Source organism: Artibeus jamaicensis, unplaced genomic scaffold (assembly GCF_021234435.1).
Source record: "Artibeus jamaicensis isolate MK-2021 breed Jamaican fruit bat unplaced genomic scaffold, CSHL_Jam_final contig_594, whole genome shotgun sequence".
Lineage (NCBI taxonomy): Eukaryota > Metazoa > Chordata > Mammalia > Chiroptera > Phyllostomidae > Artibeus > Artibeus jamaicensis.
Genome location: NW_026521898.1, coordinates 1,918,244 through 1,934,907, shown reverse-complemented (window position 1 = coordinate 1,934,907; position 16,664 = coordinate 1,918,244). Strand labels below are relative to the sequence as shown.

At 38.2% G+C, this 16,664-nt stretch overlaps 1 protein-coding gene across 1 annotated transcript; it reads left to right on the top strand.

The window, feature by feature from the left end:
- The first annotated feature begins 1,691 nt into the window (after window positions 1–1,691).
- Window positions 1,692–14,678, top strand: LOC119056317 (serpin B6-like). The gene is made up of 5 exons (XM_053670566.1): window positions 1,692–1,837; window positions 11,999–12,116; window positions 13,081–13,223; window positions 14,189–14,344; window positions 14,564–14,678. Exons 1-5 carry the CDS (start codon window positions 1,769–1,771, stop codon window positions 14,585–14,587), a joined length of 510 nt encoding a protein of 169 aa, XP_053526541.1. The 5' UTR covers window positions 1,692–1,768; the 3' UTR covers window positions 14,588–14,678.
- Window positions 14,679–16,664: the final 1,986 nt, after the last annotated feature.

Sequence of the window (16,664 nt, the reverse complement as noted above, 5' to 3'; positions counted from 1 at the left end):
TGTTGGTGGGAATGCACACTGGTGCCACCACTGTGGAAAGCAGTATAGAGTTACCTCAAGAAAATTAAATATGGAAATTCCTTATGACCCAGGAAGTCTACTTTTGAGAATATAAGAAACCCCAAACTTGGGGACTTCCGGCCAAGATGGAGGTGTAGGTTGACATACTGTGCCTCCTCACACAAACAAAACAAGGACAACAATTTAAAAATAAAAAATAGCCAGTACTGATGGAAAATCGAATGTTATAGAAGTCTGACAATCAAGAAGTTAAAGAAACATTCATCCAGACCAGTAGGAAATGGGGAGTCAGTCAAACGGGGTTGGGAGGATTCATGGCAAAGCAGTGGCTCTTGGACCCTGGGGACACAGGTTGGTGGTTAGAAGATCTAGCAAGGCAGTGGAGTGTGGTGCGCAGTGCGATTCACAAGGCGGCAGGTGGTCCCACATTTGTGCATAGATAAATCAGGTGAAACTGGGGAATGAGACAGACCTTGCAACCCAGGGCACCAGCACAGGAAAGTATATCCTCAAAACACCAATTGAAAGCACCAATGAGAATTGAGGTGCTGAACTCTCCCAGCCTCACAGGAGAGTTCACTGGAGAGACCCACAGGGTCATAGAATATACACAAACCCACCCACACAGAAACCAGCACCAGACAAGCCCAATTTGCTTGTGAGAAATGGGGGAAGTGACTGAAATCTGGCAGAGAGCAGAGCAAGTACCATTGTTCCCTCTCTGCCCCCTGCTCCACATAAAGCATCACAGCTCAGTGACCTGGGTTGTCCCACCCTGATGAACACCTAATGTTCCGCCCCCCCACTACATAACAGACATATGAAGACAAAAAAAATGGCCCAAACAAAAGGACAGATCAAAGCTCCAGAAAAAAAAAAGCAACTAAGCAACAAAGAGATAGCCAACTTATCAGATTCACAGTTCAAAACACTGGTAATCAGGATGCTCACAGAAGTGATTGAATAGGGTTGTAAATTAGATGGAAAAATGAAGGTTATGCTACATGAAATAGAGGAAAATATACAGAGAACCAATAGTGATGGGAAGGAAACTGGGACTCAAATCAGTGGAGTGGATTGGAATGAAGAAAGAAATGTGCAATCAGAAAAGAATAAAGAAACACAAATCCAAAAAAATGAGAAGAGGCTTAGGAACCTCCAAGACAACTTTAAACATTTCAACATTGGAATTATAGGGGTACAAGAAGGAGATGAGGAAGAGCAACAAGTGAAAAAGTTCTTTGAAAACATGATAAAGGAGAATTTCCCTAACCTGGCAAAAAAAATAGACTTCCAGGAAGTCCAGGAAGCTCAGAGAGTCCCAAAGAAGGTGGACCCAAGAAGGAATACACCAAGGCACATCATAATGTCTATACTAGAATGAAAAGCCTTATTTTTAGACAGACTACAAGTACTGAGCACCCAGAACCTGGATTTTTGAGGGGTGTTTTCTTGTCCTGCCTGTGCAGACAGGGCTCTGACTCCATGCAGGAAGTATTATCAGGATTGAGTGGCTTTCAAGTTAGTTTCTGTCTTTAATTGAATGAATCTTCTTTTAAGCTGTAGTGGGGATCTGTACAGTTCTTAGACAGAGTTTGGTGTTGTATCCAGTTTCCTGAAGTCCAAGCATACTGAAGTTGAACACTTGTATTCTGTTTTTTATTAGGCACTTTCTCTAAGTAAAAGTGGAGGCGGAGGTGAAGATGTCCACCAGGGTTTCCAATCACTTCTCACTGAAGTTAACAGGATGGGCACACAGTACTTGCTTCGAACTGCCAACAGGCTCTTTGGAGAAAAGTCTTATGCTTTCAACTCAGTAAGTTATACTTGCCAATTTTCACCAAGAAATGAAAGATCACAGTGTGGTGGGGAGAGGCGTTCATGTGGTACAGCAGAAACCTGGTGGGCTACAAACTTGCACAGCTTTACATGAGCTCAGGACTCACACACTTCCTTCCTTCAACTCTCACTTATTTCCTGTGTAAAATGATCCTTATCACAAATACTGTCTAAATACTAATGCAGCTTAAGTGAATTATTTTTTAAAAACTAACATACAGCATAGTACAATTCAAGATGACTTGGCTAAAGCAAACGAAGATTAAACTGGTATTTTTAATTATTATTTTTTAGTTGTTGCCAATTTTTTGTGCAGTGTGAGGTGTTAAACGTTTTGCACATGTAAGTACTTTGTCTATTCCAACTCAAAATTTTTGTAAATCCGTACTTGTCAAACTATATTGGTTTTTTTATAATGCTATCCATTTTTCAAAAAACACTCGCATGATATGTGAATATAGATTTCTTATTTAAAAACACAAAAAAGCAGACAAAGCAAGAGCACTCAAATCTTCTTTTGCATACCCTATTGCTCCCCTCCCTCATATAAGAGCTTTCATAGATTTCAAGTGTGTATCCCCCATACATATAGGAATTTGTTCTGTGGGGTTTTGCCCTATAGAATACAGTTATACCATACATATTCTTTTGTAATTTGTTTCTTTCCAACTAACACTATGACTTAAATTCTTTGAATCTTAGTATATGTGGATTTACCTTACACTTTAACTAATATTTGGTATTCTTTTTTTTTGTTATTTTTTCTTAGGTTTGTTTTTCTCATAGGAAGATACTTTCACTGTTTTTAGATGGGGGGGGGAGGAAAGAGAGAGAGACAGAATGAGAAGGAAAGAGGAAGAGAAAAATCAATGTGAGAAAGAATCATCCAGTGGTTGCCTCCCTTATGTACACTGACTGGGGATTGAACCAGCAACCAAAGAATGTGCCATAATGGGAATTGAACTAGCAAACTTTTGGTGTATGGGAAAGTGCTCCTACCAACTGAGTCACCCTGCCAGGGCCTTAGTTTTTTTTTGGGGGGGTGTTTGTTTAAATTTATGTTTGTTTTGTCTTTTTGGTTGTCTGGTAGTCTTTTTTTAAATTTTAGTTTTGTTGTTGACACTAATTCAGATGTCCCCATTTTTCCCCACTTTGCCCATATCCACCCAACCTCTAAAACCCCTTCTCTGTGGCCATCACCACACTGTGGTCTGTATTTGGGCAATGCATACATGTTCTTTGGCTAATCCCTTCACCTTCTTTCATCCAGTCAGTCCTTCCTGCTGACAGCTGTCAGCCTGTTCATGATTCCATGTCTCTGGTTCTATTTTATTCATCAGTTTATGTAGTTAATTACATTCCACATATAAGTGAGATCATACAGTATTTGTCTTTCTCTGACTGGCTTATTTCACTTAGTATAATAGTCTCCATGTCATCTATTCTTCATCCTGTAAAAAAGAAAAGAATCCTTTCTTTTTATGTCTGCATAGTATTCCATTGTATAAATATACCACACCTTTTAATCTACTCATCTACTGATGGGCACTTGAGCTGTTTCCAGATCTTGGCTATTGTAAATAATGCTGCTATGCATTAAGGATACCCATATTCTTTTGAGCTGGTAGTTCAGGATTCTTAAGATTTTTTTCTCAGAAGTAGGACCTGTGGGTGAAAAGGCAGTTCCATTCTTCCATTTTTCTACAGCTGCTGTGGACAACTCCATACTGTTTTCCACAGTGGCTGTGCCAATTTGCACTAGGGTGTTTGCATCAGTGTTAATGACACTGATGATTGTTTTCCTGTATTTATTGGTCATCTTTATGTCCTCTTTGGAGAAGTGTCTACTCAGGTCCTTTGTCCATTTGTAGATTGTATTGTTTGTCTTCCTGGTGTTTATCTGTGTTAAGTTCTTTATATATTTAGGAAATTAACCCCTTTTCAAATGTATTCTTGGTAAATATGTTTTCTCCTACAGTGGATTGCCTTTTTATTTTGTTGTTGGTTTCTTTTGCTGTGCAGAAGCTTTTTTGTTTGAAGTATTAAATAGTTGCCTTTGTTTATTTTTCCTTTGTTTTCCTTTTCTTAAGAGATATATTGGCAAAATATTGGTATGAGAATTGTCTGAGATTTTACTGCCTATGTTTTCTTCTAGGATTCGTATGGTTTCTTGACTTATATTTAAGTCATTTATTTTTTTTGAATTTATTCCTGTGTATAGTGTAAGTTGGTAGTCCAGTTTCATTTTTTCATGTATCTGTGCAATTTTCCCAACACAATTTGTTGAAGAGACTGTTTTTAGTCCATTTTATGCTCTTGCCTCCTGTGTCAGATATTAATTGACCACACAGCCATGGTTGATTTTTGGGTTTCTGTTCTGTTCCATTGATCTATATGCCTGTTGTTATGCCAGTGCCAGGCTGTTTTGATTACCATGTCCTTGTATAGTTTCATATCCAGTATTGTGTTACCTCTAAGTTTTTTCTTTTTTGTCAAGATTGCTGAGGCTCTTTGGGGTCTTTTTTGGCTCCAAATACATTTTTGTAATTTTCTCCTAGATCTGTGAAATATGGTATTGATATTTTAGTATGAATGGTGTTGATTCTATAGCTAGTATGGAATCTTTGGATAGTATGGATATTTTAATAATGTTAATTCTTCTAATCTATGAACATGGTATATGCTTCCACTTATTTGTATCTTCCTCAATTTCTTTCTTCAGTATCTTATAGTTTTCCAAATACAGGTCTTTTACCTCCTTGGTTAAATTTATTTCTAAGTTTCTTATTTTTGTTTTTGCAATAATAAATTGAATTATTTTGTTAGTTTCTTTTTCTTATGGTTTGTTATTCGTGTATAGAAATGCCACCAGTGCCTGAATAATTTTGTATCTTGCTACTTTGCCAAATTCACTGATTTGATGTAGTAGCTTTTTTTGGAGTTTTTAGGGTTTTCTATATACAATATCATGTCATCTGTGAATCATGACAAATGTACTTTCTCCTTTCTAAGTTAGATGCCATTTTCTTCTTAACTGATTGCTATGGGTAAGACTTCTATTGTTATGGTGAATAAGATTGTTGAGAGCAGACATCTCTGTCTTGTTCCTGGTTTTAAGGAAAATACTTTTCAATTTTGCCCATTGAATATGATTTTGGCTGTGGGTTTGTCATATATGACCTTCATTTTGTTGAGGTATGGTATATTCTCGTTTTAAGTATGGGAGTACTGTAATCATTCTTCCATTGATGTGCATTTAGTTTGTACCCAGCCTGAGGCATGTGTGTGGTATTTCAACATGGACTTGTAAAAGAAAGTGAGGGAGTGAAGGTTTTAAGTGAATATTACAGAATATTGTGTAATTGTTGTCCAAAATGCTTTAGCCATACCACAGTGTGATACTTTATTTTTACAACTTGCTTTACTTAGTTTTATCAGTCTTAGAGATTTTGTAGTTTATTATCATCTTTTTATAAGCCTTATTTATAAAGAAAAGCAGAACTTTCAATAATCACAAAGGGAGGGCCCCAGGATCAAGTGTGATTACAAAAACAAATTAAGGAATACACACCAACACACAACCAAAAAAAGTAAAAATAATGACAGAAACATTAATATAGAGGGCTTGAGTAAAAAATGTAGTGGTTTTAGAATGTATTTGTATATAAGAAACTACCAACTTAAAATAGACTGCTGTCAACATAGTGTGGTATATACAAAGCATATCATAACCACAAACCAAAACTCTATAACAGATATACAAGCAATAAAGAAAAAGGAATACAAACACACTGTTGAAAGTCATCAGTGTTGAAGAGATCAAGACAAAAGAAAAGAACAGAGAACTATAAAAACAATCAGAAAATAATAAAATGGCAATAACTACATACCTATGAATAGTTACATTAAATGCAAATGGACTTGACACACCAATTAAGAGACATAGGGTGGCTTAATGGCTAAAAAAATAGCTGTACATAGGTTGCATATAAGAGATCTGGCTCAGATTGAAAGATATATATGAACTGAAAGTAAATGAATTTAAAAAATTGAAAAATGATAAAATATAACATGAAACTAAAAGATAGGGCATCAATACCTGTACCAGACAAAATAGACTTTAAAACAAAGTTAGTAAAAAGAAACAAAGATTAGCATTTCAAAGTGATAAAGGGATCAATCCAACAAGGGGTTATAACTGTTTTAAACATTTATGAACCCAAAATAGAAGCACCAAAATATGTAAGTCAAATATTGACAGACTTAAAATGGGAGGGAGATGGAGATCATGAGGTGGGGGAGGCTGGGATGGGAGAAATAGACAAAAAACTGTACTTGAAAAATAACTAAATAAAATTAAAAAAAATTCACCACTCTTTGTGAAAAAAAATATATTGACAGACATAAAGGGATAAATAGATAGTAATACAGTCATAGTAGAGGACTCTAACACCTCATTGACATCAAGGGATAGTTCAGCCAGACAGAAAATCATTAAGAAAACAGGAGCCATAAATGACACATTAGACCAGGTGAGCTTAATAGATATCTTTAGAACATTTCAGCTAAAAGCAAAAGCACATTCTTTTCATGTGCTCATAGAACTTTTTTTAGGATAGAATACATGCTATACACACAAAAAAATCTCATTAAATTAAGAGAATTGAAATCATTTCAAACATCTTCTCTGACCATAATGGTATGAAATCAGAAATCAAGTATAAAAATTAAACTGCAAAACACAAAAACAGGTGGAGGACAAATAACATGTTACTAAACAATTGGTTAATCTACAATATCAAGGAAGAAATCAAAGTGTGTATATATCGAGATAATGAACATGAAAACACAATGACCCAAAGCCCTAGTCAGAGCAGTTGGGCAAGAAAAAGAAATGAGAGACATCCAAACAGGAAAGCAAGAAGTAAAATTGTCACTATTTGCAGGTAATTTGATACTTTATGTAGAAGACCTTAGATGCTACCAAAATACTGTTAGAACTAGCGAAGAATTCAAAAGTTGCAGCATATACAATCCATATACAGAAATCGATTGTATCTCCATACACTAATAATGACTGGAAAAACAAAATTGGAAACAATTGTTTCTTAATGTACAAAAGCATCAAAATGAACAAATTACCTAGGAATAATTGTAACCAAGAAGGTAAAAGACTTGTATCTGATAACTATAAAACATTGATAAAAGAAATAGAAAAAACAGAAATAAATCTAAAGATATGATATTCTCATGAATAGGAATAATATTATTAAAATGTCCACAATACCCAAAGGAATGTATAGATTCAATGCAACCCCAATGAAAATACCAAGGTCATTTTTTGCAGAACTAGATCAAACAATCCTAAAAATTTTTAAACATTTAAAAAATTGTTCAGGTACAGTTTTCTGCCTTTCCTTGCCACCCCTTTCCACCTCCCCAGCCCTCCCCACCTTCCTTTTCTGTTTCCACACCCACTCCTCTTGTCACTGTCCATGTATCCTTTATAATTGTTCCTGCAAACCCTTCAACCTTTCCCCTATAATCCCCTCCTCTCTCCTCTCTGATCACTGTCAGCATGTTCTCAATTTCAGTCTTTGGGTCTATTTTGCTTGCTTGTTCAATTCATTGATTATGTTCCTGTTAAAGGTGAGATCATATGGTATTTGTCTTTCACCACCTGGCTTATTTCACTCAGCATAATGCTCTCCAGTTCTATTCATGTTGTTGCAAAGGGTAAGAGCTCCTTCTTTCTTTCTGCTGCATAAAATTCCATTGTGTGAATGTACCATATTTTTTGGATCCATTCATTTACTGATGGGCACCTAGGTTGCTTCCAGCACTTGGCTATTGTAAATTGTGTTGCTATGAACATTGGGGTGCATAGGTCCTTTTGGATTGGTGTTTCAGGGTTCTGAGAATATAAACCTAGCAGTGGAATTGCTGGGTCAAAAGGCATTTTTAGTTTTCTTGGAAAATTCCATACTGTTTTCCATAGTGGTTGTACCAGTCTGCCATCCCACCAACAGTGAACTAGGGTTCCCTTTTCGCCACAACCTCTTCAACATTTGTTGCTTGTTGCTTTGTTTATGATGACCATTCTGACTGGTGTAAAGTGGTGTCTCATTGTGATTTTAACAATTCTACAATTTTTATGAGTTTGTAATAAATCCTGAATAGCCAGAGCAGTCTTGAATAACAAAGTTGGGAAGTCATGCTCATTACCTGATATCAGACCATGCTACAAGGCTATAGTTATCAAAACAACATAATTCTAGTATAAAAGCAAACACATAGATCAAAGGAACAGAATAGCTCAGAAATAAACTCACCAATATGGCCAATTAATTTGTGACAAAGGAGAAAAGAATATTCAATGGTGTAAAGTCAGTCTCTTCAATAAATGATGTTGAGATACATGCAAAATGAAACTAGATCACTTTCTTATAAGACATGTAAGAAAAAATTCAAAATTGGTCAATGACTTACATGTAAGACCTGAAACCCAAACAATTCTAGAAGAAAACATAGGCAATGAACTTTTCCAAATTACTTTTTAAAAAAATTTTATTTAGTTATTTTTCAAGTACAGTTTTTTTTCTATTTCTCCCATCCCAGCCCCCCCTGCCACATATCCCCACCTCCCTCCCATTCCCCCCACTAGTCCTCATCCCTGTGTCTTTCATACTTGTTCCTCAAAATCCCTCCCCATTTTTCCCCTTAAATTCCCTTCCCTCTCCCCTCTGGTCGCTGCCCACTTGTTCTCTATTTCAGTGTCTTTGTTTTTATTCTGTTGGCTTGTTTGTTTTGTTGTTTAGCTTCCTGTCAAAGGTGAGATCATATGGTATTTGTCCTTCAATGCCTGGCCTATTTCACTCAGCAAAATGCTTTCCATTTCCATCCATGTTGTTGCAAAGGGTAGGAGCTCCTTCTTTCTCTCTGCTGCATAAAATTCCATTGTGTATTTGTACCACCATTTTTTGATCCATTCATTTACTGACAGGCACCTAGGTTGCTTCCAACTCTTGGCTATTGTAAATTGTGCTGCTATGAACATTGTGGTGCATAGGTTCTTTGAAATTCATGTTTTAGGATTCTTGGGATATAATCCCAGCAGTGGAATTGCTGGGTCAAAAGGCAGGTCCATTTTTATTTTTCTGAGAAAATTCCATACTGTTTTCCATAATGGTTGTACCAGTCTGCAATCCCACCAACAGTGAACTAAGGTCCCCTTTTCCCCACAACCTCTCCAAAATTTGTTGTTTATTGCTTTGTTTATGATAGCTATCCTGACTGGTGTAAAGTGGTATCTCATTGTGGTTTTAATTTGCATCTCTCTGATAGGATTGAGCATGGGCCTGTGAAGCAAATTACTCTTAACAATATTTTTTGGAAATGTCTTCTACAGCAGGGGAAGCAAAAGAAAAAGTAAACAAATGGGACTGCATCAAAGTAAAAAGCTTCTGCAGAGCACAGGAAACAGTGAACAAAATTAAAAGACAACTTACTGAATGGAAAAAGATATTTGCCAGTGATACATCTGATTAGAGGTTAATATTCATAATATATAAGGACCTCATACAACCTAACACCAAATATAGGGAAACCCAAAACAAAACCAAAAACAATCTAATTAAAATGGGCAGAGGGCCTGAACAGACCTATCTCCAAAGAGGACATACAAATGCCCAAAAGACATATGAAAAGGTGTCAACATCACTACCCATCAGCCAAATGCAGATTAACACCACTGTGAGATATTACTTCACATTTGTCAGAATGGCTATCATCAATAAACTCACAAACAACCAGTGTCGGCGAGGATGTCAAAATAAGGGATCCTTTGTGCACCGTTGGTGGGATTGTAAATGCCACCATGGAAAAGTGTATAGAGGTTACTCAAAAAAATAAAAATAGAACTGCCATATGACTCCAAAATTTTACTTCTATGTATTTATCTGAGGAAATTTAGAACTTTAATTTGAAAGGATACATGCATCTTTATGTTCATTGCAGCATTATTTACAATATCCAAGATATGGAAGCAACCTAAGGGTCCATCAGTAGATGAATGGGTAAAGAAGAAGTAGTGAATATATATACTATAGAACATTACTCAGCCATCAAAAGTCAAACCTTGCCATTTGTGACAACATAAATGGACCTTAAAGGCTGTAATATTGAGTGAAACGGGATTATTATTACCCATGTATAATGTTCTCCCTTATTTTTCCTTAAAAAATTTGGGCAAAAAGTGTGCATTATACGATGCAAAATATGGTACTTTAATTTCACTTATATTTAGAGTCTAAAGAAAAAATAAATGAACGAATGAAACAAAAACAAACATACAGATACAGAGAACAAAGTGATGATCACCAGATAGGTGAAGGTTGCAGGAATAGGTGAAATAGTTGAAGAGATTAAAAAATACAGATTAGGATTTACAAAGTAATCACAAGGATGTACAGTACAGCGTAGGGAATGTAGTCAATTATATTGTATAACTACATATGGTGTCAAATAGGTTGTAGACTTATGGGGGCAATTAATTTCTAAGTTGTATAAATGTCCAAACACTATGTTGGATACCTGAAGCTAATGTAATAGTGAATGCCAACTATAATTGAAAAGTGGAAGATAACAACAACAAAACAGCAGAAGAATTGGCAAAGCATGAGTTATATGAATATTAAATCAATAATATAACTAGATCATTTAGTACAGTGGGTCCAACATGCTGCAAATTCAGATGTTACCTAAAACAGTACTAATGATAACTCACCTGGTCCTCAACACAGCCCTCTGAGATGCAGGTACTGCTGTATCATCATTGACTGACAGGGGAGGACGGGGAAACTTGAGAATCAAAGCAACCTTTTTCAGGCCACACAGCTATTGAGTCACAGCACTTGTGTTCATAGCTATTGTACTATGTTGGTTTTCTTCTACACTGGAAGAGAAATGTGAAATTCTGTAATAGAAAAACAATCCTGAAAAGTGGAATTAAGTACTTAGCTGCCAACTGTTCAAAAGGAAGATTAGAAAACCATTCCACATTGCCCTGTCATCAAATTTGTTGTTTTATTCCATCTGATTTCCATCAGATTGTCTACTTTTACAAGGGATAATGTAGGTGTTCATTAATATTGTCATTTCATAGATTATATTAACAAAATATAGTTTAAGCTTTTGGAGGGAGTTTCTCACACTATCTAGAATGATCTACCCAAAATGGTAGCCTCTGGACACATGTGGCTATTTAAATTTCAGTATAGTTAATTAAAGTGAAACAAAGTTAAATGTTTAGTTACTTAGCAGGACTAGCCATATTTCAAGTGCCCAGTCATCATGTGTGGCTTAGATTTAGAACACTTCTGTCCTCACAGAAAGTTGTGGTGGAAGTGTTGGTGAAGAATTACACATTCCTCTATGTTACATGAACCATTAGAAAAAAAAAACAAAACAAAAACAAGATAATAGAGATCTGAAATGTAGAGGGATCTGTGGCTCTTGCTGTTGGTAGGATGTCACCTCCCAAATGCAGTGGTTTGTTGGGAGTGACAATCTCTAGTTGCTCTTTGTAGTGTCTTTGTGTTTACCTCATTGATACACAGCTACCCCCTTAAGGATCTAGCATTTTATGATGTGTATTTGACATTCAGATCTCTATTTATTTAGTTTATAAACTAAGATCAGATGCAGCTGAAAATTGACAAATTGGATTTCAGGTTAATTTCTTATTTATTTATGTTTCAATTTATTTATTTATTCCCCAATATTTGTATTCCTCATATTATTTATTTCTCATATTAGATGTAAATCATAAAATTATCCATGTTTTATTTTTCACAGTGAGGCCTTAAGCTATGGCTTGTGTGACTTGGTGCACTGAGTGCTGACCTGCAATTCAAAGTGTCATGGGTTCAATTTCCAGTCAGGGCACATGCATGGGTTGTGGGCCAGGTCCCCAGTAGGGGGCATGGGAGAGTCAACCACACATTGCTGTTTTTCTCCCTCTCTTTCTTCCTTCCTTCTCCTCTCTAAAAACAAATCAATAAAATCTTTTTTAAAAAGGCTTAAGCAGGTGATATTGGTTGTTTTTGTGACCGTGCTGTTGTGTTGCTGTCTCCCCCAGTCTTTCAAAGATTCCTGCTACAAATTCTATCAAGCGGACATGGAAGAGCTCGACTTCCTCAAGGCTGCAGAGGAGGCCAGGACACACATAAACTCCTGGGTAGCAAAGAAGACAGAAGGTGAAAATATACTGCTATTCTATTTTAATAGTATTTTAATAAGTTTTACTATCAGTTTCTTCATAAGAACATCAAATGTAAATAATTTTTTAATCAAAATAACTGTAAACTGCCCTGCCAAGGTAGATCAGTTGATAAGAACATCATCCTGAGATGCCAAAGTTTTGGGTTTGATCTCAGTCAGGGCACATACAAGAATGAACCAATGATTGTGTAAGTGGAAGAACAAATCAGTGTCTGCCTGTTTATCTCCCAAACAAAACTTTCTCTCCTGTCCCCCTTCCCCTCCCCTCCCCTCCCCTCCCCTCCGCTCCTCTCCCCTCCCCATCCCCCTCCTTCTCCTCCTCACTCTCCCCTTCTTCTCTCTTTTTGATCCATGCATTAGAAAATTATAAAAACTCTAAAGCTTTAAACTTCACTGACAATTTATGATTAATTTCTCTAGCATTTTCCTGCTCTTATCAAAATAAATGTGATATCTCTAAATATCCAGTATGCCTCTTCCAGAATAATCCACATTTTGCTTTTTGCTGTTGCTAATGTTAATCTAGTTCTTCTTTTCACAAATAGTGCAAAGAAGCACTTGGATACAGGTCTCAGGCTGTCTTCCTGTACAGCATGGCTCATGCCCTGCAGCATCCTATGCAGAATGCTCACTGCACCCTCCCCTCATGATGATTCTTCCTTTAAACTGTTCTTTACACTTGCTACAAACTTGGACCTTTCTTTAGGCACTAGGCATGCCTATCTCACTTGTGAGGAATTCATCCTGCATATATTACTTTGTTAATTTTCCATGTTTTATTCATGTGGTGGTATTTTTAAAGTATCCCTTTACATGGTGATATGTGGGGAACCATGAACTCCTTTATCTGAGTACTTGTTTTTGCAAGGAGATGGCCCAATCTGAATATTATACCTCAGAACACTCTGAGCTAACTGGTTGTGTAATTCCTCGTTTCAGGTAAAATTACAGAGTTGCTTTCTCCAAATTCAGTTAATCCAGATACTCGTCTGGTTCTGGCGAATGCCATCTACTTCAAAGGAAACTGGGATACTCAGTTTAAGAAAGAATACAGCAAGGAAAGATCATTTAAAATCAGCAAGGTGAAAATTTTGCAATAACAATGGAGATTGTTAGAATCAGTCCCTGTGTTCAAGGGCGTGTGCTCTCAGTCTTGGGGATGAGTTTGGGGGCCTGGTTTGCCTGCAGCACCATTGGGGGCTCCTGTGGCTCTAACAGATGAAGGGAAATGGGAACAGAGCATGTAGGGGACCCAGCTCTTGTCACAATTACCAGGTGCTTTTAGGACTTGAGTTTTCACTCCCTTGGAGTGAAGGGGGAGCCACAGAAAATTGTTTAGTCAAAGAGTGATGTGGTCTGATTTAATATGGGATTTATCAGATCCCTCTGGCCACTGGGTGAGCAAGTCAGAAGAGGGAAGAACACTTAGGCATCTTTTAGGAGGACATCCCAGTGACCAGGCCTAGGCTTATAGCAGTGCAGGTAGAAAGAGCAAGTCAGATTGTTGTGACATTTTAAATGACAGCCAGGATGATTTGCGAATGATTCTGATGTGAATTGTGAGTGACAGGAGTCAGAAATATGCCAGGGATTTTGACAATAGGACGAGTGGCATAGGCATCCACTGAGATGGGGAAATTGTGGATGGAGCAGACTTGGAAGTGATTTGAGGAGGCCAGTGTGACATGTGGCATTGGAGTTTTCTTTTATGTCCAAACACAGGTGTCAAGTAGGCCATTTAATATGTGACTATTGAGTACAGGGGACAGGTCCCAGCTAGAAGCGTAAGTTTGGGAATGTTACTTAAAGTCACAAGAATGAATGATTTCACCAAGGCAGAAGCAGTGTAAGGAGTGAGCCCTGGTTACCAGAGTGACCAGAGGTTGAGGGAGTGAATTCACACCAGCAAGGTGGGGGCTGATGGGTTGTGGAAGGCAAGAAGACAGTATTTCTAGGGGCCTAGAGTAGCCAGCTTTGCTGGTTCATTCAGTACATAAACTGGGTCTTATTTCAACTTACTGTTTATTCTTTTCATTTTTTTAAATAGAATGAGGAGAAGCCTGTGCAAATGATGTTTAAGACATCTACCTTTAATATGACTTACATAGGAGAAATATCCACCAAAATTCTGGTGCTGCCTTATGTGGGCAAAGAGTTGAATATGATCATCCTGCTTCCGGACGAAAACGTCAATCTGGAAACGGTAATGAGTGCTAAGGAACAATGGTGCTGTCATGGCAAGGAGATTACACTTGCACTTCTGCTTAGCATTTCTCCACATTTCCCAGTGATATTTCTAAAGTAGTGTAACTTCCCATTACTGCCCTCTCATACCACACAGCATAGAGCACTCACTTCATAGCATAGGTTCTCTTGGGCCGCACTGTTGTAGATCATAAAATGTTCAACCCTCCCCTTCTAGGTGGAAAAAAACCCTTACTTATGAGAAATTCATGCAATGGGCCAGGCCAGACATGATGCATGAACAAGAGGTGGATGTGTCCCTGCCTAGATTTAAACTGGAGGAGAATTACGACATGGAGGATGTACTTCGCTCTCTGGGCATGACTGATGCCTTTGAGGCAGCCACAGCAGACTTTTCTGGAATGTCATCTGGGAGAGACCTGTTTCTGTCCAAGGTCATGCACAAGTCCTTTGTGGAGGTCAACGAGGAAGGCACTGAGGCTGCAGCTGCCACTGCTGCCTTGATAAAATGGACATGTGCAAGATTCACCCCTAGTTTCTGTGCTGACCACCCCTTCCTTTTCTTTATTCAGCACAGCAAAACCAACAGTATTCTGTTCTGTGGCCGATTCTTCTCCCCTTGAAGAAATGGTTGGCACTGCCTGTAGCTCTAATTTTGTCTCCTACTGACCCACTTTTCCTCTCACACTTTACAATGTGCCTGAACCCAAAGTCACCTTGGATAACAATAAAAAAATAAAGAGCCTGATTTTGAACTTCCATGTTTAGAACTCTGTGTATACGTGTATTCACGTTTCAGTGCATTCCAGGATCTGAAATGAACATTCAGGAATGTCTGTGGTCACACTGGCAGAGCAGCACTGGCTGCTTAGCAAGTACTCTCCCCCTGCTGTGAGAGGGGTCCCCCCTTCCCCACACCTGTGCAAGGCCTCGGGACTTCACTTGTGGGCAGAGTGCTGTACTCAGGGGGCTGTGCAACTTTTCTCCAGGCTCAAGGGGATTGGTGGTCATTCTCTCTCTTCTCTACAGATTGGCAGTATTAGTGAGATACTAGTGTGGAACAGAGACTATGAGGAATGGTGGGAAGCAGGTCTCAGAGACCCTCAGCAGGGAGCTCTATTGCAAATCTTGTGGTTGAGCTCTCCAGAAGCCAGCACAGGAGCAGGGAGAGCAGTTGCCTTAGGCTCCCAATCAGTGCCATTTCCCACATGTGTTTCTGCTTTTATTGTAGCTTGCTTTTGTGATCTGTTGTCACATACCTGTGCAAATGCACAACCACCCCTCCCCCTGAAAAGTTAAATTGCTAACAGGGGCCAGAGATAGGTTTGTTCACAGTAATGTAATTTAAGACAACTTCATGGTACACACCAGATTATTTTCTATTTTACTGCAAGTATTAGAATAAAAGAGGTGGCTTAGGTTTCTGCAGCCACTTGGGTTACTTGCTAGAAATGTCATCCCTGTGCTCAGTGATATGGAACCCAAATGAAGTGTGAAGTTTAAGAGGCAGAGCTGTGCTGTGTTCTTGGGGACAGCAGGACTGCCCACTGTCCTATTTGCAGTCATGCAGAGCCCGGATGCCATCTAAATGAACTGGTGTGATGGATATTTTCATTCTGTCACTGGTGCCCTTTCCCAGGTGTAATCAAGTGAGCAACTCAGCTGTGGGGAGTGACTGGGCCTGCGGAAACACTGATATTATGAGTGTGACGAGAAGAGGAAAGGGTTAGGAGGGGTGGCGGGTTTTGTCACCATCCCCTGTGCAGCACTGAGTGGATTTGCCATGTGTTGTCCAATAGTCCCTAACCTTTCAGGTCCAAGGGTGTCTTCCCTTTTCTTGGATGAGAACCTTCAGGCACATCAGGAGTGAGCTATGAAAATGAATGCCAGTGGCTCTGTTATAGACCTATATAATACAGCTAAGAACTTTGCTGTGAAAAGTGTCATAATGTAAACAAAATAAAGAATATGCAGTCTGCTCTAAGGGGCTCTTTTTGAAAGTCATTTTTTTAGAGATTTGATTTATTTATGTTTAGAGGGGAAGGGAGGGAGAGAAACACCTGTCTTGTGCACCCCCTACTGGGGACCTGGCCTACAACCCAGGCATGTGCCCTGACTGGGAATCAAAGTGGTGACCCTTTGCTTTGAACACAGGCACTCAGTCCACTGAGCCACACCAGCCAGGGGTGCATTTCTCAGTTTTAATTATACCTTATGTACATTATCATATTAGTCTTGAGTTGCACCTTAGTGATTAGACACTATATAAGTGATTGTCCTGATAAATCTCTCACACCATACATTGTCAGACTATTCCT

What these genes read in the sequence shown, in the direction of transcription:
- LOC119056317 (XM_053670566.1), top strand. Translation starts at nt 1,769, where the DNA reads ATGGGCACACAGTACTTGCTTCGAACTGCCAACAGGCTCTTTGGAGAA. An exon ending in GATCATTTAAAATCAGCAAG is followed by an intron (nt 13,224 to 14,188) that starts GTGAAAATTTTG and finishes TTTTTTAAATAG; the next exon opens with AATGAGGAGAAGCCTGTGCA. An exon ending in AAAACGTCAATCTGGAAACG is followed by an intron (nt 14,345 to 14,563) that starts GTAATGAGTGCT and finishes CTCCCCTTCTAG; the next exon opens with GTGGAAAAAAACCCTTACTT.